Source organism: Megalobrama amblycephala, linkage group LG15 (genome assembly GCF_018812025.1).
Source record: "Megalobrama amblycephala isolate DHTTF-2021 linkage group LG15, ASM1881202v1, whole genome shotgun sequence".
NCBI lineage: Eukaryota > Metazoa > Chordata > Actinopteri > Cypriniformes > Xenocyprididae > Megalobrama > Megalobrama amblycephala.
Genome location: NC_063058.1, coordinates 8519532 through 8545349, shown reverse-complemented (window position 1 = coordinate 8545349; position 25818 = coordinate 8519532). Strand labels below are relative to the sequence as shown.

At 36.5% G+C, this 25818-nt stretch overlaps 3 protein-coding genes across 5 annotated transcripts in view; 2 read left to right on the top strand and 1 right to left on the bottom strand.

Moving 5' to 3' along the window:
• Positions 1-5139, top strand: part of lsp1a (lymphocyte specific protein 1 a) — a 41883-nt gene extending 36744 nt beyond the window's left edge. For all 3 annotated transcript variants that reach the window (XM_048159296.1, XM_048159297.1, XM_048159295.1), the window contains exon 13: positions 4398-5139. In XM_048159296.1, coding sequence (XP_048015253.1) covers positions 4398-4423 — 26 coding nt within the window. In that variant the 3' untranslated portion in view covers positions 4424-5139. The remainder of the gene's footprint in view (positions 1-4397) is intronic.
• Positions 1717-6743, bottom strand: prr33 (proline rich 33). Its single transcript, XM_048159294.1, has 3 exons — positions 6531-6743; positions 6162-6210; positions 1717-4237 (listed from the first exon to the last, which is right to left on the bottom strand). The coding sequence occupies exon 3, from the start codon at positions 4220-4222 to the stop codon at positions 1886-1888; it is 2337 nt and encodes a 778-aa protein (XP_048015251.1). The 5' UTR covers positions 4223-4237; positions 6162-6210; positions 6531-6743; the 3' UTR covers positions 1717-1885.
• Positions 6744-12377: 5634 nt separating this feature from the next.
• Positions 12378-24281, top strand: tnnt3a (troponin T type 3a (skeletal, fast); the record flags this gene model as incomplete). The annotated part of the gene is made up of 11 exons (XM_048158165.1): positions 12378-12393; positions 12998-13003; positions 13922-13940; positions 14038-14083; positions 15857-15973; positions 16067-16144; positions 19598-19711; positions 21680-21792; positions 21879-21969; positions 22100-22140; positions 24038-24281. Coding segments are annotated over 11 exons (678 nt in total), but the record flags the coding sequence as incomplete, so codon positions are not given.
• Between the last annotated feature and the right edge of the window lie 1537 nt (positions 24282-25818).

The window sequence follows — 25818 nt, the reverse complement described above, 5'->3', positions numbered from 1 at the left end:
TCTCTTGAGATGAAGACATCCAAGAGGTGGAGAATTAACTGTATATACTAGTTTAATTAGTGACATTAGCCTACATTTTAAAACCTTTATGGCAACATTTTATTTTGACTGTGGCAACATTTTTATTCATTTTATTATATTTATTTGAATAGGGCAACCTTTAATGTAATATGGAAACATGATACCTCATTCTACAATATTTCTATGATTAAATCGCTGACTCCTCCCCCATCAGCCAATCACTGTGTGTATACTCCATAGCAACGAGGTCAACCCCGCCCTTACTCTTAGCTTAAGACTTCAGTCTATTCCTTAGTAAAAGTTTGTCTCAGCAGCTTTGTGAATAGGTTTTAAGAGAAAACTCTTAGCTAAGAACTTTTACTGCTATTTAGGTGCTGCTATTTAACTCTTAGTGGTGAGATAAAATGTTTTGTGAATACGGCCCCTGATCTCTTTATGAACTTTTTGAAGCTTCAAAGTTTCAATTGCATAGGCTATCTCTGGTGGGACAGAAAGCTCTCAGATTTCATCAAAAAGATCTTCATTTGTGTTCCAAAGATGAACAAAAGTCTTACGGGTTTGTAACGACATGAGGGTGAGTAATTAATGACAAATTTTCATTTTTGAGTGAACTATCCCTTTAAGCACCATTTAGCTGTAAAAAAAATTGCTGTGAAAAAGATTGTGTATTTTACTGTAATATATAAAAAAAGAGTATTAAAAAAAGAGTTTACTTAAAGCCTTAAGGTAACTTTATATTTTTAGATGACTAAAACTGCATATATTTCACATTTTCATCACCACCCCCCCTTCAAAAAAACCTCTTGATTTTTGTTAGATTTTGTGTTACATTTTGATAAATGTAAGTATTATCGAAATATTACTGTATTTAACATGCTTATAAAATGTCAAGATGAGATTTGAAAGTCTTAAGCAAAAACTCTTTAATTTAAGTTTCAAAAATATATTTTTTTTATTCATTATTCTTATTAGCTTAAATGGTTAATGCAAATTGACAAGTGGGCAATTACTTTAGTACTGCAAAATGTTTTTTTTTTGTGCATTTACCAGCTGACCTGTTATAAAGTTATAAAATTAAAAGTTATAGGTAAAGAATTGGATTAGATAATAAACACAACTCTACTATCGCAATGACAGCTAACAACATCCTTGCCTATTATTTATATGTTATCTAGATATGCATCAGTGTTTTAAGAAGTACTGAAGCCTTTGGCTGTTCTATTAAAGTCTTTTGGTTCTTCGTCTTTATTTTTGCGGCCTATGAGTCCCATTTCAAAAACTGTTGAAAACTTTGTTGCTGGTCTAGAAGCTGCCTCTCTTAGTCGTCTGGCATCAAACCGTGGGCTGTACAGGAGAACTGGCAAGCGATGCGCAAATGAGGGAATCTCTTGTGGCGCCTTCTGTTCTGCCTCCATTTTCTTTTGCTCCTCGGTTTTATTGGCTTCAATTTGTTGCATTATGTTCTCTTTGGTGGAGAACATTTGGAAGAGGACAGCATCCCACATTTTTGTTGCCCTAGGGGAGTCTTTACTGTCCTGGCTCTCACTAAGCTTAGCATCATCTTCAGACATATTTTGCATTTCACTTGTATTTTGATCAGCGCTGGCAGGGACGTCTTTCTTTGACCCAGGCTCTGCCTCAGGAAACTTGGGTTCCTCTGTTTCGACCACCATGTGTTTCTTAAGGCGAGACCAGCCACTGAGTTTTGACTTCATGCCTTTTGGTTTCTGCATCACCTTCAAGAGAGGCTCTGCAGGTAGGGAAGGGCCTTCACCCTCCTCCTTCTTTTCCACTGTAGGCTTGATCTCCTGTTGGGGACTTGCTTTTGTCTCTCCTCTTTCAACCTTTTCAGGTTCAGTGTCCTTTATTTCAATGTCCTTTTGGTCTTCTTTTGGTTTAGCCATAAGCTTAACCACATCTTTAACTCTCCTTTTTCAGGAGGTTTTTCAGAAGAAGTAGGTGCAAGATTCTGCTTCTTAATTCTTTCTAACAAAGACATTTTTGCCTCTGTTGGCTTCTCTGGTACTTTGCTTGGTTTAGCATTAACTTTACCTTCCGACAGCTTTGAAAGTGCTGGCTTTCCCATGTCTTGGTTAGATAATGACACAGTCTTACTTTCAGGTTTCTGAGTTTTCTGTGCAGTTGGAGGGGTTGGTGTCATTTGAGAAAGTCTGGGAGATCCATAGGTTGGAGTTCTGACTCTTGGTGTCACAGTACTTATTGCCTGTGCTTTTGCTTCTGATGGTGGTGTGTCAGCTACAGATACCACAATGGTTGGAATTTTAACATCAGGAATTTTTGCTTTTAATTCTGGCACAGGTTGCTTGGGAATGTCCCCTACAGAGTTTGCTTCTGGCTCAGATGCTGCCTTTGGAACCTTTGGAGGTGGAGCAACCACAGCAGTTTCATCTTTAACAACAACAGTCTGAGGTGGCTGGACTTCACCTTGCTCTTTAGGTTTTACTTCAGACTTGTCATTTGTCATAGTCACATTATCATCAGGTTGAGGTACTACTGGTTCCTGTTTTGGGAGATGTGTTGCCTCTACACTTGGTAGCACAGTTGGTGTAGAAATACTAAAACTTGGTGAGTAACTCTTTATTCCTCCATAGGCAGCATATTCAGCAGGAGTCAATCCATAATATGATGGCTTGGATTTAGGTGCTGTTGGTGTTTTGGGTCTTTGACCTGCAAATGGAGGAACTCTAGATAACGGCCTTTGACAGCCAACTGAAGACAAACCAGGCTGTGCAAGTTCAAATTTGGGTTCTGTTGGGGCTTCAGGCTTTGGATGTTCATTTTCATTAAGTTTTGGGCTTTCCTGTATTTGAGTCTTTGGTTTTGATGACTCAAGGGTTTCTGAAGTGGCCATATCCAGTTTTTCTTTTAAGGGTTCAGTTGATTTGACATCTATGTCCCCATTTTGGAATATTCCTGAACGATTGGTGTTATTCACCTGATTTGAAATTTGATGAATTTCATCATGTGGACCAGCCAAGCTTGAGGTTGGCGTTTTGGATCTTCTGCCCTCCATGTGCACAGGAGAAACAGCAAATAAAAGTGGATTTGGTCTTGAAATCTCAATCACAGATACTCTGACACGTGACACATGATCTGAGGGTGTCTTGGGTCGCCCTGAAGATGTTTTTGTTGAGGTAAAGTCAAATGTTGGTGTTTTTACTCTAGTTGGTGTTGCAACCCCCTTTATCTCAAGTGTTGGAGTTGTACCTTGTTTTGTCTCAAGTGTCGGTGTTGCATTTTGTTTTATCTCTGAAGTCGGAGTACTGACCCTCTTCATTTCAGAAGATGGAATTGTCTCTTTCTTGATTTCAGAAGTTGGAGTTTCGCTTTTCTTAATTTCTGAAGTTGGGGTTATCCTTTTTATTTCAAATGTCGGTGTTTTAACCCTTTTGATCTCTCTGGTTGGTGTTCTGTCTCTTATTTCCGCTGTTGGTGTCACTATCCTTCTAACCTCAAATGTTGGTGTCGGGCCTCTCAGTAACTCTGCAGTAGGTGTTTTACTCCTGGTTGGTGATGCATAAGGTGTTCTCAAACCTGCTGACTTTGCTGTATAATTGGTGATTTGAGGAACTTCAAACAATGGTTTTGCTGTTCTAGAAACATTCAAAACAATTGGCTGAGGGCTTGGAGATTTAGAGGTAATTACATGGGTGGTAAGAGTTGAGCTGACTTCCACTCTTTGTGCAGTTTGTAGAATAGTGATAGGAGCTGTAGCATGTGTGTTAACTCCAGGTACTGGTGAGGTTGTGGATGGAAATGCTGGAGCTAGATGCTGAGGAGCGGTGTGGCCCACAGCCACATATGGTTGTGGTGAAAATCTTGTCGTCTTGCCATAAGTGAATCCTCTGTGATGAGGATAAGGAGATGCTACATGCTGATACAGTGGTCGGACGTTAAAACGTGGGTGTACCGTGCCAATGTATAAAGGTGTCTCTGGAGTCTTAGGAGGAGTTGAGTGATCACTGTGCTCCAGGTCAGGGCTTGCTTCATTTACTGGAGAGAGGCTTGAGCGGAAGGGGACCGATGGTTGTGAGGCCTGGGCAGCAGCTTTTTTCTTTGCTGTCTTCTTAAGTAGTTTCTGGAGCCGGACATTTTCTTTCCCAGGTTTGGGAAGCAAAGGTGGTGGGTACTGCTGGGAAAGCAGGCCTGCCTGGGCAGCATTGCCAATATTGACAGCCATAAAGTCTTCAACCCCCTGAAACAAATAAATAATACATGTTGTATACACTGAACATGAAAATAATGATTGTTTTTGATATTAATGTTAACAAAGTGCAAACCATTCCAAAAATAGACAATTGAATTAATTAAAATATCAGCTAATTCACTATTACTGTTGTTTTCTTTTCTTTCAGGTGAATTATCCAGCGATGATTTGTGAAGAATTTAATTCAGCAATAACATCTTTTCTGATCCACCAAGATGATTTTGATCTTTGATTTTTGATGATTGCTTCATTTTTGACTGTTCTAATGTCAAGTATTTTGGAAATTTTCTTATATACAATTTAAAAAGCTTCTCTGGATTTTTTATTTTATTTTTTCCCCAGTATTTTTCTGCAGTATTTGTGCTGATATTATGCTGTCTTTTAAAAATGTATGAGTATGAACTGAATGTGAACGTCAAATAGATATTTACGATTTTTGTCAATTTTTGTTTTTATATTGATTATCTATGCTATTTTTTATACTCTGACACATTGTTACATTTATATAGACTTGAAAATAAAAATAAAAAAAGAGTAGATGCATAGTAGAAAATCCAAAAAACATATTGCAAATTCCTGCAGTGGATTCATATGCATTTTAAGTCATTACCAATTTGTTTTACTCCTTGGTTTTATATTTTATTACAAATTTGAAATTGATTTTCTCACCTCTCTGCTATTGTTCATTGTTTTGATTAACGCATAATTGACTACACTTATTGGTTTTCAAGAAAACACTGGAATTAGTCCATTTATCATATTTATAATATTAATATAAACCTGTTACACACTTTTTTCTACCCAATGGTATCATGGTTAAATTAAGAATGTGATTTATAGTCCATTACCGCTTTTCAATTTCAATAAATCTGATATTTTGTATGATTCTTTAATTTTGATTTTGGCTTATTCTCAAAGTAAAATGCAAATTTAAGAATTTTTTTTTCACTCAATATTATTTCTCACAAGTAGGACTCAGTTTATGACACGTTCACATGCAGTAAACTTCCACAACACATCTAGGATGGCTTCTTGGCCTAATTTTAGGGCGAAAGCAAATAAGCAAGTAATCTGCTCTCTGTCACAGAGTGTGTTGCCACTCTCCACCCTCACTGTAAACCAATGCCTAGTGATCTGGGGGCAGTCACTGCTTTAGCCATAGGTGGGACAGCTACATTAAATTACATAATAAATCACTGAAAATTTACTACCAATCAGATTTAGTGGTGTCTGTTGACGCACAAAGTTCATAAATCAAAAAGCTGCTTTTTTGCTCTTTCATACTGTATTGATTATTACCGGACTATTAAAAAATTGTATTCATATTCATTAAATACTCACAAACCTGGCTAATTTATGCAATAATATAGGTAAGAATATATCTCACTAAATGTAATTATATTTGAAAAAACAAAACAAAACTATTTGCCATTGGGGGTAAGAAAAACTGAATTTTCAACATAAGAAATTTCTTATTCATAAGTAAATGTATGTTATTTAAAGAGTGTTACGATATTTGACTACAAAATACAAAAACTAAGAAATTATATTTTTTACAATGTAAACTACTGAGCCAAATGACTTATTTTGTGTCCGTATAACACAATCTTTTGCAATAGTGCAAATGTAGGCCACCTGTAAGAGCTTGTAAAAGAAGTCTCCAGCCCAGAGTGACACATAGAACCATATGAGAGGAGGTCATCCTTTTAAGGCCCTGGTAGGCTGGGCAGTTTGGAGAATTTCCAAGATGCAAGTTCAAAAGAGGAAAGGGCAAGAATAGCAAAGCAGTAAAATCATGCACTGCCTAATTGCTTCTTAGCAAACACCTGGTGAAAAAAAGGTAATTGTACATGTGAAGACATACAGTCTACAGCAATATACGCACTTACATGTATGTGCTTAAAAAACTTACCAAGAGATGACTAACAGAAGACAGATGAAGAGACTTCAGACAAGGTCCCCTATAAATATAAACAAGCATGAATTATGCATGTCTTTGAAAATAAGCAACTGCATTTTAATGAAAAGGACATGCATAATGTAGACACAAAATATGGTTGCATTGAAACAAATACTGGTAGTGCTACTTTCAGTTTAACAGTGTTATATTACACTCCCTGATGCAGAAACCTTCAAAGACTGTCAAGTTAACTTGCTACAAACTATTAATGCCTATTCCCAAAGGACAGACATGACATGCACTTCTACACTAGGCATTCATATAATAATAACCATAAGACAGAAATATCAAATTTCAAGCGGTTTTCCTGTGGTTTTATACCTGCGTGTCTGGTGTTCAGGGGTGTCCGGCGGCTGCCTGCTTGTCCCAGCTTGGACTGTCAGAACGGGAGACTCATGTTGAGTTCAACTATTCCCCCTTCCTTCAAATGGAAGGCACAGGCTCCATAGCAGTCCAAAAATAAAACCCTGAGTCCGTTACTCAGAATGCACACTGAGTGGTGACGGTGTAGAGGGAACCGTCAGCGAAGCAGGGGGGATCCAGGTCACCTTAGATATCACCAAGTGCCCCCCTCCCCCATGACACCAGATGCACAACCTCATTTACACATCTATAAGCACAGCACCCCCTAGAGTTAAGAAGAAGCATTTGTTTCTTTTGGAGGGTTACTTCAGGCTAACTCTTTAAAGTCAGCAAGAAATCAAAAAAATAAAATGTATGTGCCCTCGTAATCTTCAGTCAAAATAACTTCCCCTCCCACTTGCAGTGACATCTCTTCTCTGGTGATGTTTCTCATGGCTTGGGGGTGGGTGGGGAGGGGGGACAACCTGTCACATGAGATTGCAGCAATAGCAAATCTACAAAGATTCAATGATCCAATCAATTCCTGATGGACAAAAAAAAAAGTCCTGCCCTACTTTTTTTTCTTGTTCAAGAAGCCGTTTCATTGGGGTAATACATCACAATAGGAAAGAAAAGGCTATAGCAACTTCTGTTGATGCTGACTTTAAAGTAGTCCCCTGTGAATTGTTGGTTGCAAGACATTTCACTTTCTTAAAGGATTAGTTCACTTTCAAATTAAAATTTCCTGATAATTTACTCACCTTCATGTCACCTAAGATGTTCATGTCTTTCTTTCTTCAGTCGAAAAGAAATTAAGGTTTTTGATGAAAACATTCCAGGATTTTTCTCCATATAGTGGACTTCAATGGAGCCCAAAGGTCAAAGTTACAGTTTACAGTGATCCCAGGCGGAAATAAGGGTCTTATCTAGAGAAACTATCGCTCATTTTATATGTTTTAACCATAAATGCTCATCTTGAACTAGCTCTCTTCTTCTTCTCTATTTGAATTCCAGCAGTGTAGACACTGCTAAGTGTATTACTGCCCTCCACAGGTCAAAGTTTGAACTAAATTGTCATATACAATATGCTAGTGCAAGTATATAACAATTAGTTCAAACTTTGACCTTTTTTTTTTTTTTTTTTTTTTTTTTAAGAAAATGAGCAATGGTTTCTCTAGTTAAGACCTTTATTCCTCATCTGGGATCGTGTAGAATGTTTTGAAGCTGCACTGAAACTGTAATTTTGACCTTCAACCGTTTGGAGGCCATTGAAGTCCACTATAAGGTGAATAATCCTGGAATGTTTTCATCAAAAACCTTGATTTCTTTTCGACTGAAGAAAGAAAGACATGAACATCTTGGATGACATGGGGGTGAGAAAATTATGAGGAAATTTTAATTTGAAAGTGAACTAATCCTTTAAGATATGTGAAACAGAAATGTTCTGATTTCATATTGACTGGCAATGTTGTAGTGTAAACAAGTGTGTTTAAATTTTTAAGTTAAACTTTTCTTCAACTTAAATTGAAACTTAATCCTGTGAACAAACTAAACAGCCTCTGACAAGGAGTAAGGATTGGAAACTGATTTGATTACACCAATGAACCCATGTCTTGACAGACGTCAAACCTTCAGATATACAGGTACATGATTAAGTTGACATTTACACTTGTGTACTTTATAAGAGAACATTGTGACTGACTTTTTACCATCTTTCCAGTGTGAAACTTGTTCATATGTAAATGTATTATTTTACATATTTAAATTGTGATTAATCACACCTAACATTAAACTTTTTAATATATTTTATATTGTAATACTTTCACATTGAATCTCAAAAATAATGTAGAAACAATATAAAGTATAGCCCTATTTTATTTAATATTTTTATTTATTTTATGGCAACTTGCACCATGAATGAAGGCCAGTATAACTGATTCCAGTACTGATACTGATGTCTCTATTAAATGGATCTTTTTTCTCAGCTTTAGCCATTAATTATAGCCATTCAACTACAGTTATTACAATATAATTGAAAGCTATCAATTTTAACATTTAATAGGCTTTAAAAAAATTTAATTTATGTGAACTTAAAACAATCTTCACATAAACCCATTATAATAAATGTCACATTTAGCTGTGCATTTAATATATCAGGGCTTGATGCTAAGTTTTTTTTTTCTATGGTTCAGATTTTTACCTGCCCAGCTAAAATGCACAAAAAGTTATTGTTTTCATTGTTTTTGACCCATGTAACCTTGTAAACAGTACTTTAAGATTTCAGGTAGGTCTAACAGGTAAATACAGTCTTCACAGTGCAAAGTCTTTGCTGTATAAATTATAAATTGAATAAAGATTAGTCCTTATTAAACCTACAAAAGTTATTCAGTCAAGAGCAGTGAGTGATTTTCTCTTTGTCTTTTGTTTTTTGATTAACATTAATGACACAGACAGCAGCAGGTTTATTAGGCTGCTGTCACTTTAAGATCTGATCCTATTTCTCACAGCTCTTTGTGTTCATGTAACACTTTTTAACTCATTTAAGACAGTGTTTATTAAGGTACAATTTTGTGTGTTTTTGTCCTTTCAAGATGTTCTCTAAACCAATACGCCTATATAGGTTGTTTGTCACTTCCCTGAAATGCGACCCATAGGAGCGTTTACTAAAGTTGCGCCCCTATCGACAACAGGACACTTTCATTTTAATTCATGAAATACGACCCATAGGAGCATTTGCTAATGTTGCTCCCCTATCGACAACAGGACACTTTAATTTTAATGCATTGTTCCCTTTTATCTGCATCATATTTCGGGTTTTGCGTAGCTCAATTGGTAGAGCATTGCTATAACAATATGCAATCATGTGATCATGCGATCGTGGGTTCGATCCCAGGGAACACATGTGCTCATAAAGTGTATATGCACTGTAAATCACTGAGGGTAGGTTTAGGGGTGGGGTGGGTGTAGTCGTTAATAAAACAATGAGTTTTGCTAAATGGAAATAGGACAAATGGTGTAAAAAGTCCACACATTGCATTTAAATGAACATGCGTTTTGATTGGTAACGACAGTCGACATTTCATGACGACAGACGTAACACGACACTGTCGTTATTTTTACGCCAGCTAGAGGACGCATGACTTTAAAACGTAAATATAGGTCATAATAAGGTAGTTGAAAAATGACTTATAGGTTCGTATTTTTTTGGAGGATAGTCTCCGTTTCAAGCATGGAAGATAACACAATGCAGCACTGACGTGCTGTCTGTACAGATTTGAGTTCTTTTTTTGTCTTATCGCGCTTGAATGGTTTAATAGCACTTGAATGAATGATAGCATGATCATATACTGTAGCGCAGCCAAAGGATGGAAAAAAATGAATTCTGCATCAATTGCGTTAAAAAATTTTAATGCGTTAAACTGAAAAAAATGAATCGCAAAATGAACGTTAATTTTGACAGCCCTAATTTAAATATAGTATTTATATTTCTATAAATTTTTTCTACAAAGTTTTAATTAATTTCTACAAATTAATTAATGTTGACAGGCTGGAATGGCTATGAATGTAACATCACTGAATTTGTTTTAACAACAGAAAATAAAGCTTAGATATACTAAGTTCCGCCTAATAATTGAATGCAATTTAAAATCATTTACAAAAATGAATTAGTGACCTCTAGACATATTAGTGACCTTTAGTCATTTATAATGAAAAAAGGTAAGGTGTTTGTAATACAACATATGTGGACTTGGGAGCGAGCCCTGGGGGACACCCCAGAACGTCATCTGAAGCATCAATCCATTATGTTGAAAATAACACCAAAAGCTAAGCTCATCACACTCACGTTCAGGCCATTCAGAAAATGTGTTAATTGTGCTTACGTAGTACCGCAACAAATATAGCAACAGAGGCTGGACTCACTCCTCCAAACTTATGCCTCTGTTACATTTCCTCAAACCCTCAATCATCTCCTTATTCAGTGCCTGGGCCAAGTTCTGGACCTTCCCTTTTTAACCCTTCCCACTACGGAATCTCCACCAATAGGAGATTTCCACAGATCAGGTGTCACTATAACAGAAATGAATGTTTGCTGAACTTTACAGCCAGTCTCCGCCAGCAGGGAGCTCACTTCTTTCAGCTTTTCTGAGGTAAGGGTGTGAAGAAGGGCATGAGTGCAGTGGGTGAGGAAACTGCGAAATCAGGAAAGATTGTGTGTAGTTGTGAGTGACTTTAGACAATTTGTGATAATTAACGTGTGAACTCAAAAAAACAGAGTTCATATAACCTAATGTATTTAGTTAAAAGATGATTCATGGATACTTAATTATACATTTTTTATATAAAATAAAGCTGGATCGCTTTAAATTAGTTTAAATTTACATTTCATTTATTTTAAGTTGTCTGAATGATCTCAATCTATATGATCTAAATGTTCTCTGTCCAAATATAGAAGAGAAAAAAAAAAAAAAAACTTGAGATGGAACTTGGAAACTGGATCCTGAACAATGTTTGGGCTTATTAAGTGCAGCTGTCTTGTCTAAGTCAAATTCTTTTTGACCCGAGATGCTTTTAGGCATTGCTCACATCCATTTTCTGATTATTATTCAGAGGTTAACAACTGATTGATTTGTATTTTTAAATTCATCAAACCCTGAAATTATTTCAGATTTTGTATAGATTCTTTACAAAATCCTGATAATATATATATATATATATATATATATATATATATATATATATATATATATATATATATATATATATATATATATATATATATATACAAATATTAGTTCTGAAATTGGGAAACAACACAAAGCACAAATAACTATATTTTCAAAGATATGTGTTTGTCTACTCTAAAGATGTTCTAAAGCACATGTGTCAAACTCCGCTCCTGGAGGGCTGCTGTCCTGCAGTTTAGCTCCAACAAGCCTCAAAACACCTGCCTGGAAGATTTTAGTAATCCTGAAGACTAGGACTACACTCTGCAGGACAGCGGCCCTCCAGAAACTGAGTTTGACACCCCTGTTCTAAAGGAAAGTGCCTTACTACTGACCTTTTCAATGACTTTTAAGGTCCTGACAAGACCAGTAATCTATGAGGCAAAGTGGAAAACAAACTTTCACATATAAGTATGGGTAAGGGCATTTATGATAGATAAGGTCAGCTAATAATAAAATTTGGCCAATGCTTAGCTAAAATGACGTCACCCATCATATGAGAAACTCAAAGTGAAAAACATAGCAGACTACTATGAACAAAAATGTAATTGTTGCCTTATAATTTAATGCAAATTCTAGAATACCATCTACATAACTTTGTAGAAACAGGAAAAAATTGGAGGAGTATTTGCATCCTACGTTTGTCTTCACCGACAGTCGTGATTATTCGTCTTAACCGACAGTCGCCCCAGTAGTCCAGATTATATATATATATATATATATATATATATATATATATATATATATATATATATATATATATATATATATATTATATATATTTTTTTTATATATTTTATATATTTTTAATATATATATATTTTTTTCTCAATATGTAGAGAGAGACTTTGATTTTGTTAGTATTCATTAGACTCACTGCAGTCTACACTGGAGGTTCTGATTTGTGCATCATTTTTTTTTTTTAGTCTCAAAGTCCACTATCACCATGTCAGACACTGAGGACGGTGTAAGTATCTTAAAGTTTGTCATTTTGTAGTCCAACTTAACTTTAAAACATGCGTTTCTATGCATATTGAACTGGATTTGTATGAAGTGCACTAAAAGGGCATAATCATTCTGTTTTTTTTTGTGTTTTTTTTACAGTGAGCATTTGGAGGGTGAGTACAATTTTTCAATGTTTTCTTGTAAAATCTTACTTCCAAATTATAAACAATGTAGATATTTGCAATGTATTTGTTCACCATTCTTGGAAGAACATGCTGAAAGAAGGCAAAACTATCCAATGCGTGATACTGCAGCACTGGTCATACGAATTATTATTATTACTATTATTGCATGGATGCAATCTTCATCTGTTAGTAACATCTTCTACATATGTAGATATGCCTACATCTATCTAGAACATCCTGGTCTGCATTCTCCATCTTTGAGTTTTTATTTTTACATTGTATTTGATTGATTTTATTACACAATAAGCTAATCAAATTAGCTGTTATTTATCTTGGCACTGAATCTGTAGTGTATATATTGTATACAATGTGGAGTGGAAAACACACCCCTCATTACCATACAGATAACTATAATGTAGAAATAAATGTAAAAATAAATACAATAATAGAGTTAAAATTGCTTTTTAAAAATGTTTATAAATCCATTTATTTTTAATGTTGGCAGATTCGGTCCCCCATAGTATTGTAGTTCCTAATAATATCTATTCTGCTCTTGTTTTCTGTTCTTGTTTAATGCTTTCTGTCATTGAAGGGGAAGGTATGTTGATTTCAAATGTACTTAATCGTGTTGAAGGGACTACTGTGTCCCTTGTTACAGTTGTCTGCAGTCTCCTCCTAGTGGACAACATCTATAATGCTGTCCCTTCTCAAGGGTGGCATATTAGAGCAAGACTGCAAAAACTGAAATGAGTGGCTACAGTCCTCAATATTTCCAAGCAAACCATATTCTGAATAATCCTAGGCAATAACCTATTCACAGATTAGGTTATGTAATGAAATGGGTAAAATAATCTAAAATGATAACTGTGCAGTGACACACTGTTTGAGTTTGCTCTGCATGGCATGTACCGAAAACTGACCAACTCATTTCAAGAAGCAGCTGCTGTTTCAGAAGAAGAAGACTCATCAAGAATTTTTTTTTTTTTTTGGTAAAAAACTTTTGAATTAGACACATTTAGCTCAAATAAATTATATATATATATATATATATATATATATATATATATATATATATATATATATAACTTTTTTCTTTACTAAATTATTTAAATCTATAATAATATTTAAATTCTTCATTTATAATAATATTTAAAATCTTCAATTGGGATTATGAAGTCACAATTTCATGTAAAAGGTGTTTCTGAGCATTATGGCTGTGCTTGGATGTTTGTTCTGAAATCAATGTAGATATTTAATTTTAATATTTTAATAACTTTATTAACAATAATTTAATTTTTGAAATGGAACAAGAATTTTGGAAGAAAAAAACCTTAACTTTTTAACAATGTATTATTAATCTATTAATTATTTTCCTTCTAGTATTTTGTACACAAAATAGTAATTTTTGTGAAAGCAGTGCAATAGCAGCGTTTTAACATTGCTGTGTACCATTAACTGTATTAATTTCCAATTCCCAATAACCCATGTACTTGTCTCCTCTTCACTCTTAATACAGAAGAGAAACCAAAGTACAAGTAAGTATTAGAAACATCTTAGCACATTACTGTATATCAAATGATTTTATTGAAATAATTTTAAGATATTATGCTCATTTTATTTCTTTCACTCCAGGCCATCAGCACCCAAGATCCCAGATGGTGAGAAAGTGGACTTTGATGTAAGAGTTTTTTTTTTTTTTTTTTTTATCTTTTGTGCTCAAATATGCACAATATCTAAGATTTTTGGATTAAAATATCCAAAAACCACTAGAACAGATTGAGATTTGTGTACTTACATTATAGCAAATGTTTCCAAAAATGTTTAAATCCAGAGAAATAAGCAATTTTAACCAGAGGTGACACGGACATCATACCCGCATTATCCTCGATTTCCATGATTAACCATGGAAACACCAACGATGCTTTATTATATTATGTGTTTTATTAGACAGGTGAGCAACTGTTTAGATGGATAGATTCATCGACAGAAAACTAATCATTGTTATATAGCTCAACACAGTCTTTTTGTTTACAATATCGTTTTCTTGATTTACAGCGAGTACCATGTTTTGCCATGCCTAATATCGATCTAGTTTACTGCAGTGTGCAACATGTGTCTCGTAGCCACCGAGTGAACGTACAGGGGTGCGTTTCCCGAACAACGATGTAACTCGCTGCTGAACTACCATAGTGCGATGCATCGTTGAACAAATCAACTAGCTAGTCACGACTGTTTCCCGAAACTGTATTGTCGCAAACCTTTGTTTTCAACCACGTTGGTGAATGACGTCACGCAGATGGTGGAGTAATAACTTCTTTAAATGAATCCGTTTGAGATCGAATTAATGCTAGAATTTCTCCTATAAATTACAGACATGGCTAGGTCTGGGCGATGTATCGAATGCTTTTGTCACGCGCGTTTCTTCAGTAAAGCCGGTTCCCTGATTACCGCTAAATCGCCATCACCTGCTTTCAAATGGAGCGGCATTTAATAGACAGAGTCTTATCAGATCACTGATAAGCCACGCAATATCGCGTTCAATATCGACGGTGATACATATCGATATTGAACGCGATATTGCGTGGCTTATCGAAATAAGAGATATACATTGTACTTGATGTCAGCTTGCTCAAGCTTTTCTTTCTTCAGTAAAGCCGGTTCCCTGATTACCGCTAAATCGCCATCACCTGCTTTCAAATGGAGCGGCATTTAATAGACAGAGTCTTATCAGATCACTGATAAGCCACGCAATATCGCGTTCAATATCGACGGTGATACATATCGATATTGAACGCGATATTGCGTGGCTTATCGAAATAAGAGATATACATTGTACTTGATGTCAGCTTGCTCAAGATAACAATTTATCAAGTTCACGTCATAAAAACAGGAAACTATGCTTCTAACCACAGGTCAAGAGCTGTAGCTCCAACCACACAAGTTTGCGATGCATTTTGAGAATGTTCGTTTGAACAATGGTTTCGGGAAACACCAAATTGTTGAACTATGTAAGTAAAGACGGAACTTGCGATGTTAGTTGGCTAACGATGCTTTTGGGAAACGCACCCCAGAGTAGCATTAAAACAACTTTCAATACACAAATGTATCTAATATGATAAACAGTGCTGCGTTACTCCACATACGAATGACTGGAAGAAGTGGAAGCGCTCATCTGCGCATAATAAAAGCTCCAATGGTCTCGAACCGTGTGTCATGCTTGTCTTTTATTAGCAATCGCTCCAGCGGCCTCGTTCCACTCTGATTATTTTCCACCAGCTGTAGATGTGAAGACAACACCTCCCATGATTCTGCAAAATCAAGGCGTCATCAAGCTATGCCTTTGTTTTGAATAAGCGACCTCTAGTGGCAAAATCTACATAGTGTGCCTTTAAAATGGCCGTGTAGTTAGTTAGTGAGATAACCACATTGTTTCTTGTGTATCTGAACTCAGGACATTCAGAAGAAACGTCAGAACAAGGATACACTTGAGCTGCAGTGCCTCATCGATGCTCACTTCGAGCACAGGAAGAAGGAGGAGGAGGAACTCATTGCCCTCAAGGACAGAATTGTGAGTGAACATCGCCAGAGAAGTAAAACGGTTATCGCCTGATCTTCTTCAGAAAGTTTTAAATGAACATGTGAACATTTTGTCTTCAAATAGGAGAAGCGCAGATCTGAGAGAGCAGAGCAGCAGAGGATCCGAGCTGAAAAGGATAAGGAGCGGCAGGCGAGACGCGAGGTGTGTATCACTGACCTTGTGAGGCTAGAAAGTATCCATCTTCTTGCAAAAGCATCGACACTAGTGGTCAACCGATGTTTCACCATTCGCTAGGTTTACCAACTTCAGGAAAGGAAAATTTTGGTTCTCTGTAGGAAAATAAGGGACAGAAATTGGGCACAAACTCAAAATATTTGTACTGTACCACACAGTGTACATCATTTCAGTATCTGTAGTTAAGTATGTGTATGAAAGATGTAAAGCTTCTCAGAAATAAACATATTTGGATCATTCCGTGTCAAATCAACCAAATTTCAGAAACTTTCCCTGCTCAAAATTTTTGATTTTATTAATATAAGATAGCCAAAATATGAACCTTTTCCCATGTAAGTTTAAAATATTCTAGCTGACCCCCTAGTGTGAGTTTAAAGCGACCGTTTCACCTTATTATTTCCATGGCGACGTGTCATGCTTGTCATGTGACACACCACAGCCACAATAGCACTGTATGGCAGATGTATCTCTTTTATTCAGTTTTTCCTTTTCTATTCAAAATATTCACAAACTTGTTAACTATGCCATCAACTTCCTGATATTCCGATTACCAATTACATGTAAGTGAATGTGTTTTGACGTTTAAAAACCTTTATAATGTTAATGTTAGCTGATCTATAACGCGGGATGGGCGAAGCCATGTACGTTTGCACCGCAATTCAGAGAATTGTCTTGGATTTACAACACGTAAATTCCTCCTCTTCTCCCGAAATACATGAAAGTAAGTGACTGTTAGATCAGCATAGCAGTCAATAAATGGGACAAAGGAGGTCACGTATCGGACAAATCAATTAAGCCCAATATACGGGAAGTCCCGGCTAATACAGGAAAGTTGGCAACCCAACCCAACCCTATATAATTGTTGATCCTGGAACCACATTCCCATCAACCAATCAGATTTGAGGGACAAGTTTACCATTTATGTCAAGTTTGGGCTTACAACCAGGGTTAGGTGCTTCTACATCAATGTTATTCACCTATCATTTCCCTCTGATTCCCTCACCTATCATTTCCCTCTGAAAGTTATGGGTAGGATTAGGTTTAGGGGTAGGGATATAGTTATGGTTAGGACAAAATTTTCATACAGGAATGTTGTTCCAGGATCAACAAAATATGTTGATCCAGGAACATGTCTGACTTGGCAAAATCACAGTGACCATATTGCCATGGCCAATATTATTGACTGATGTTTGGCATTTTTAAATTATCAGGTTTTTTGCTTGGTCAATGTGTCGGAAGCAAGACTTTTGTTTTGACAGAGCTGAGAACACCAGCACCTGAGCACACAGAGCTCCCACTTACCATCTTCATTAAATTACTGTAAATTATTAGACAGAAGTCCACGAAAGTAGACAGTATACAAAAAAAGTGTTATACTGTTTTTAATAGAAAAGCAAATGCTATAATACTTTCTTATCTAATGTCAGCATTAATCAAATACCTATTTTTATCATTTAAACAAGTATTTGAATATCCAATAAACATTTTACAAATCTTGCAATCTCTGGTGAATCCAGCAGTGAGATTTTCTGAAGTGTGAATAGACTGCATAACGTGTACTTTTTGCTTAACAGTGGGTCTGGAGAGTTTATATGTCACTGGACACATGATCAACAAACTTTAAATTGATTTCAAACTATGCTGCGCTATATCCAGTTGGTCGCTGTATTATATTCATGCCAAATATTATGTGTGCTGTATGTAAATTTAGTGCTATCCTTGTCTTTATTTGAAAAATGATGATTCACAGACTTACAGAAAAGGATTAGGGCCAAGGCATAATAAAAATAAAACCTTTTCAATATTAAAGTCACTATAATTCGAGATTAAGCTCATTAAATTTTGAGGAATACTGAAATATTGAGGAATTCAATGAGTTTATTCTCGATATTGCAAATATCGCAATATCGAGAATAAACTCATTGAATTGTGTTGAGAAAAAAACTCTTTAAATTTCAAGAAAAATGTCTAAATAAAATGTCGAGAATAAACACACAGTGTCATGTTCATTGCATTCTGATAGAGGACATTACAGAGTTGGATCTAGTCAAGCTATATTTTAGGCTTTCTTTCAATAACAAAGAAATACTATGCTTTAGCTAATTATAAAAAAAATAATAAGTAGCATACAAACTTAAAAGAGAATTTGCAAGTGGCTGGGTCTTTTTAGAAGAAAAAAAAAAAAAAACAGTAAAAGTTGTGTGATGTATTCGCAAGAAACCGAGACATCCTAAAATGCTTATTATTAAAAGATCAAATTCTGTACACACCTTATTAATAAACCATGCTATGTGCAGATAAGCATAATTACTTCACCCTAGGCTGGAAAAGTGTGTATAGTCATTTTTCAATATTTTTTCTTTCTGTATTAATAAAGTCTGTGCTTATGTAGAGATATAGGCTAATATAGATTGTCCTTTCTGTTTCCGTTTGCACATCTAGCCTACAGTGAAACACATCGATGCCCTTATGGTGATTAGATTCACTGTTCTGCATTGCCGCCCTGAACTTAATAACATGATGCGTCTGGTTTGAGGCATATGGCGCTTCATCCATAGTGCGCACACAGAGAGCGCACAAATACTCTTCTTGCGCTTGAACAGACAAATACACATAAACGTATGGCGAGAATTGTTAAATTTCACTGGTATCTACAATTTTGGTAGCTTAATTATTAGAATACAATGTTACTTTGGTCAAAACAATAAAATCAAATACATAGGCTATTACAACAATATATTCTTTCGAGTAGCTCAGCCACCTCATATATAAAAGTCTAGTTCCGCCACTGCTTCTCGAAGCATTTCGTTCGTCGATATTCCACACTTGAGGTGTATGATCTCCTAGGATAGGTATGGTATCCCAGCTGGGAAACCCAAAACCTTGATGAATCACGTATAGGTGAAGCCAGCAATAACCTTGCATTTGTCCACTGGTTGTTATTTCATGTTGGACAAAAGCAAGTACATTGCGCAAATAGGACTGTTCTTTTTCTTCTAAATAGACCCTCACTTGCAAATTGTCTTTAAAGTTTGTATGCTACTTATTATTCGGTTATAATCAGCTAAAACTGATAATACTATTTCTTTGTTATTGAAAGAAAGCCTAAAATAGGCCTATAGCTTGACTAAGTGATCCAACGCGGTCATGTCCTTTCAACTTTTTTCTCGAAATGTAACAAGTTTTTCCTCAACACGACTTTTTTCTTGAAATTTTATGATTTTATTCTCGACATTGTATTTCAACTTTTTTTCTCGAAATTTAATAAGTTTAATCTCACATTATAATGACTTTAATCTCAAGATGTTTTTTGTTTTTTTTTGTTACTTGGCCCTAACCCTCTTCCGTACCAGATTACTGTCAAAAAAAATAATATCAGTCAACCGCTTAACTGACACAGTGTCTTGATGGTTCCCACAGGAGGAGAGGCTGAGGAAAGAGGAGGCAGATGCTAAGAAGAGAGCAGAGGAAGATGCCAAGAAGAAGTCAGCTCTGACCAGTATGGGCTCCAACTACAGCAGCTACCTGCAGAAGGTCAACTCTATTTAAAACAGTTCAAATTAACTGAAGAGAATGAATTGAAACAACACACTGCAAGTCGTAATGCTCACATCCGATCTTTTGACCATATCCGATTTTTTTGGACGACGTGCTTACATTTCTTTTAAAAGTGACCTATATCGGATGTCTCCTTTTTACACTGCACTTGGCGAAACGTACCAAAAATAGCCTATATGACGTCACAGATCAATTTCAATGGTACATTGAGCTTAATTTATTGACATGAATTCATATAGAAACCCTTTTAATGCAATAGTTACATCCCTACATAAAAATAATACAAATTCTTCACAACAGATACGTAGAGCTCCGCTGGAGCGTGTGAGTTGAATAATACTCGAGGGGTAGAATTCACAGCTTCATGGGCTCGAATCCGCCATCCTATACAATTGTTTTTTGTTTTGTTTTTTGTCATTAAAACAAATGCATTCATCAGTGATTGTATATCAAGGGCAGTTGCAAGTTTGTGTGCTTTTTATTTTGTGGTTTCAATGGAACGAATAGGGACTGAAGCGCGCGTCTGTGCACGAGCCGTCGTCACTGACAACAGCGGCAACGAGCACTCAGTGTGATTTCAAGAGCAACACATTTCAACGTCGGATCGCCTTTTATTTAACACAAACAAATTAAATTAATAATCTGCCAGTCAACTAGAGATGTTCCGTTTGTTATAGCTATGTCTGTACCGCAAAATGTTAAAAAACCCTCACTTTTCAATGACGCAGGAGTCGCATTTACAGGGGAACATCCGATCTGTCCGTTTACACTGCAGGCGCAAACGCACGTATCCGATTTATATCTGATTTATGACCACATATGAATGAGGCCTGAAACCGATCTGTGAAAATCGGAATCCATGCGCTTTTTTCCTGCTTACACGGTCGTGACTCATATCCGATCTGTGCCACATGGGAGGAAAAAATCGGAATTGGGTCACTTGAACCGTGCAGTGTAAGGCCGCATTTACACTGCAAGTCTTAATGCACAGATCCGATCTTTTGACCATATCCGATTTTTTTGGACGACGTGCTTACATTTCTTTTAAAAGTGACCTGTATCGGATGTGTCCTTTTTACACTGCACTTGGCGAAACGTACCAAAAATAGCCTATTTGACATCACAAATCAATTTCAATGGTACATTGAGCTTAATTTATTGACATGAATTCATATAGAAACCCTTTTAATGCAATAGTTACATCCCTGCATAAAAATAATACAAATTCTTCACGACAGTATACGTACGCAGCTCTGCTGGAAGCGTGTGAGTTGAATAATACTCGGGTACGGGTAGATATTCACAGCTTCTTGGGCTCGAATCCGCCATCCTATACTAGGTTTTTTTTTTTTTTGTCATTAAAACAAATGCATTCATCAGTGATTGTATATCAAGGGCAGGTGCAAGTTTGTGTGCTTTTTATTTTGTGGTTTCAATGGAACGAATAGGGACTGAAGCGCGCGTCTGTGCACGAGCCGTCGTCACTGACAACAGTGACAACGAACACTCAGTGTGATTTGAAGAGCAACACATTTCAACGTCAGATCGCCTTTTATTTAACACAAACAAATTAAATTAATAATCTGCCAGTCAACTAGAGATGTTCCGTTTGTTATAGGTATGTCTGTACCGCGAAATGTTAAAAAACCCTCACTTTTCAATGACGCAGGAGTCGCATTTACAGGGGAATATCCGATCTGTCCGCTTACACTGCAGGCGCAAACGCACGTATCCGATTCATATCTGATTTATAACCACATATGAATGAGGCCTGAAACCGATCTGTGAAAATCGGAATCCATGCGCTTTTTTCCTGCTTACACGGTCGTGACTCATATCCGATCTGTGCCACATGGGAGGAAAAAATCGGAATTGGGTCACTTGAACCGTGCAGTGTAAATGGGGCCTATATGGGGCCTAACCATAGGCTCTGTTGTCCTTCAGGCTGACTCCAAGAAAGGTGGCAAAAAACAGACAGAGAGAGAGAAGAAGAAAAAGATCCTGGCTGATAGACGCAAGCCACTCAACATTGACCATCTCAGCGAGGACAAACTGAAGTGAGTTATTCTCCAAACTGTTAAAGCAGCCATGTAAACTGTCATGGCGGGTCTTGCTTACTTATGTCTTGTGTTCTGCACTTCAGAGAAAAAGCACAGGAGCTGTTTGAGTGGATAAAGACCCTGGAATCTGAGAAATTTGAGCACTCAGAGAGGTTGAAGAGACAGAAGTATGAGGTAAGAAAACAAATAGCAAAATAAACAAGAGGACAAGAAACTATGAACCTATACATCACATTGTTATCACTGGTATATATTCCCTTGAGGTTACTTTTTAGGTCACTGATAAATCTCTGATCTTCTACAGATTACTACACTGCGCAAGAGAGTGGAGGAGCTCGGCAAATTGTAAGTTGCAGGATACTTGAATATCATGGCGCCCCCTGCTGTGCATGGCCTGTATGTTGCTGCTTCAGTGCATATCTTCTGTGATGGTGAAAATGAAGTGAACTTAACAAGCAAGAACACTACACTCACTTTCTGTTCATTGTTTCCCTATCGCCCACCAAGAGCAACTGCCTTTGCACGTAAAGCTATCCATAAAATACAAAGAGTAACATACTTTGGACTGGATTAACATACTTTGGACATACTTTGGACTGGTAACATACTCTGGATTAGTTTCTTTCTTCAGTTGAAAAGAAATTAGGGTTTCTGAGGAAAACATTCCAGGATTTTTCTCCATATAGTGGACTTCAACGGCTACCAACAGGTTGAAGGTCCACATTACAGTTTCAATGCAGCTTCAAAGGGCTCTACATGATCCCAGATGAGGAATAAGAGTCTTATCTAGTGAAACGGTCATTTTCTAAAAAAAAAAGTACATACTTTTTAACCACAAATGCTCGTCATGCACTGCTCTGCGCAACGCATTACGTAATCACGTTGGAAAGGTCGCACCTGAAGCAGAAGTACCGCAGTAGGGCGAAAAACTCATCTTATTTTCTCCACCAACATCAAAATCGTCCAACATCGTTGATTTACCTTTTTTTGTAAAGGACGTTTGGCTTATTCTTTGCACGTTCGCTTTGTAGACACTGGATTGTTACTTCCGCCTATGCAAGATGAGCATTTGTGGTTAAAAAGTATATATACATTTTTTTTTTTTTTAGAAAATGACTCATTGTTTCGTTAGACAAGACCCTTATTCCTCGGCTGGGATCATGTCAGCTCGATCTCACAGCAATTCGTATGAAATCGTACAAATTACCTACCCCTAACCCCACCCCTAAACCCGCCCCTAAACCTACCCATCACTGGGGTTTAGACAAATCGTATGAATTTGTACGAATTAGCCACCACGTAAAATACATACAAATTGGTTGTAAGATAGTGTTAGATTGTGAAGAGCCCTTTGAAGCTAACTGCAATTTGGACCTTCAACCCATTGGACCCTGTTGAATTCCACTATATGGAGAAAAATCCTAGGAATGTTTTCCTCAAAAACCTTAATTTCTTTTCGACTGAAGAAAGAAAGACATGAACATCTTGGATGACATGGGGCTGAGCAAATTATCAAGAATTTTTAATTCTGAAGTGAACTAATCTTTTAATGTCACAGACAGCATTATTACTTCTTATTGTAAAAATGTCATAATTTTTTTTCATATTTTTTTTAAATATATGTAATTACTTACTTATTGATTATTATTATTATCATTAACTTACAATTATTATTATTATTAGCAACTTCATTTCAATCAATCAATCAATCAATCCAATTCATTCAATCAAATTCATTTTTGATTGGAGCTGCCAATTGAAAACAAATAAACAAAAGAACATATTATGATACTGTAACAGTAAGTGACGTCTGGTTTGAAGTTGAACAACCTGGTGCATGCTGTGATGTGAAATGTGGTGTATTTTTTTTTTTTTTTTTTTTACAACGCTTAAGTTAACGTAAGTTAAATAAAATTAAAAAAAAATTGTTAACACTTTACAATAAGGTTTATTAATTAACGTTAGTTAACTACATTAGTTAACATGAATAATGAACTGCACTTCTACAGCATTTATTAATTCTTGTTAATGTTAATTTCAACATTTACTAATACATTATTAAAATCTTGTTAATATCAGTTAATGCACTGTGAACTAACATGAACAAACAATGAACAACTGTATTTTCATTAACTAACGTTAATACATTAACTAATGTTTAACTAATGAACCTTATTGTAAAGCGTTACAAAATAGGCCTATTTTTGCTCACTGCTATGTTTTGACTACTCTGGCATTGCAGCAGCAAGAAGGGCGCCGCCGCTCGTCGCAGAAAGTAAGTGCGTCGTCCTGCAGGCCAACACCACCACAATGATGATGGACAAGATACACCCCTCTTTCTGTGCTGACCGCACAGGACCCGTAGTTGTTGATCAACCCTCTCTTCATCGTCTTGGACTGTTATTTATGTCATGTAAATAAAGTGTGACTTAAAGCCTTTGTCAGTACTTGTTCTTATTGAAACATCAATAAAGTCGTTGTTTTTAGATGTTGTCACCCAAGACCATTTCTTTTCTATTTCCACAAGGAGGCCTGAGAAGAAGCATGTTCCAGGTTCGGTAGAAAATTCTGTCGCGTGAAATTCGCGAATTTTATTGCACGAGGATAAACATTAAAATTCACGGTTTCTAGATAATGTTAATGTGTCCTATTTAAACATAATAAGTGAGATTCTTACCTTATTATCTGTGCAAATATTCAATTTTCAATTCCTGTCACGCCGGTAAACTGTAACTTTGACAGGCGGAAGGATACGAGTGACATTATATCCACCCCCAAGAACACGCGTATCTAGAAGTTCATCCGCCTTCGACAGTAGTCCCAACAAAATAGTCCCAAGTTTCCAGCATTCAAAATGTCTTACTCTGTAGACTTAAGTGTATAGTCAGTTTTAGTTTGTTTTTAGCTTACCCTACACGCTGAGATACACGTCGAAAATTAAATGCGTTAAATTATTTTGATAAGCAGGCCATAGACTTTACTTGGGCAGGACGCCCAGGACTCCAGGTAAATTTGAAGACACATTTTTGCTTTTATTATTTTTATCCTCTTACAGCTACTTTTGTATCCATCCAAGATTACCTAGTGGAAAATCTCCCCTTGCCCTACGCGTTTTATGCTCGTTTTGTACCCGAGAACTGCCTACTCCCGCTGGCATTCCCACATAAGCTGCAGAGATGCGGTGGATATTTCACAAAGACAGGACTGGACAGTCCAGGCGCTCCTGTGTGCAAACTGTAAAGGCCAGAACACACCAAGCCGACGCCGACGAAATAGTGGCAACGAAAGCAGACTGTGGGGTTGGCTCACGTCGGCAGCGTCTGTGTCCAAAGTTGCCCTGACACACCAAACCGACGCTAAACAGCCGACGGCCAAGTAGCACGTCCGTTCTGCGCCTGCGTGAGATGAAATGCCTTTCCGTACCAGCAGGCGGCAGTATCTGAACAGCCAATCAGAATGATCAGATGGCCCGACGGCAGACCGTCGGCTTGGTGTGTTCCTGCCTTAAGATGTGCATTGATTATTAAAATTCAAAAGGCTATGATTTCATGTAGGTAAACAAGAGCACTGCACATTGCAAAGTCACAGTGCAGCATTGTTGTGCGAGGCTTCAGACTGCTTCAAAGTGATTCTCAATTAGCCATGAATCGCACATTTATGCCAAGCAATGAAGTCCAGTTGATGAATTATGACAATACTTTATGGCCTTTAAATAATATATGTTTTAGACTGTTGCAAGAATGTATATTTTATCTCTCTCATCTGAAGTAAGCCCGCAATAGACCTTTCAAAATAAGAGTCCCGGTGTATTTCAGGCTTGTTTATAATTAAGTGTCACACGCTAAGTTTTTTTTTTTCCTTCTTCTGGGCATTATTGGTATTTTGGTTACACAATAAATTGTATTTAATTTAATTTCCATTTAATTCATAATAAATTATTGTAGTTTCTGGCTGGGATGCTTCCCCACAGGAAGAAATGTTATTTGACACATATTATTCTATACATAGATTTTACTAGTATCA

Bases quoted from the DNA above. Each gene is read 5' to 3' on its own strand.
- prr33 (XM_048159294.1), bottom strand. From the start codon at position 4,222: ATGGCTGTCAATATTGGCAATGCTGCCCAGGCAGGCCTGCTTTCCCAG.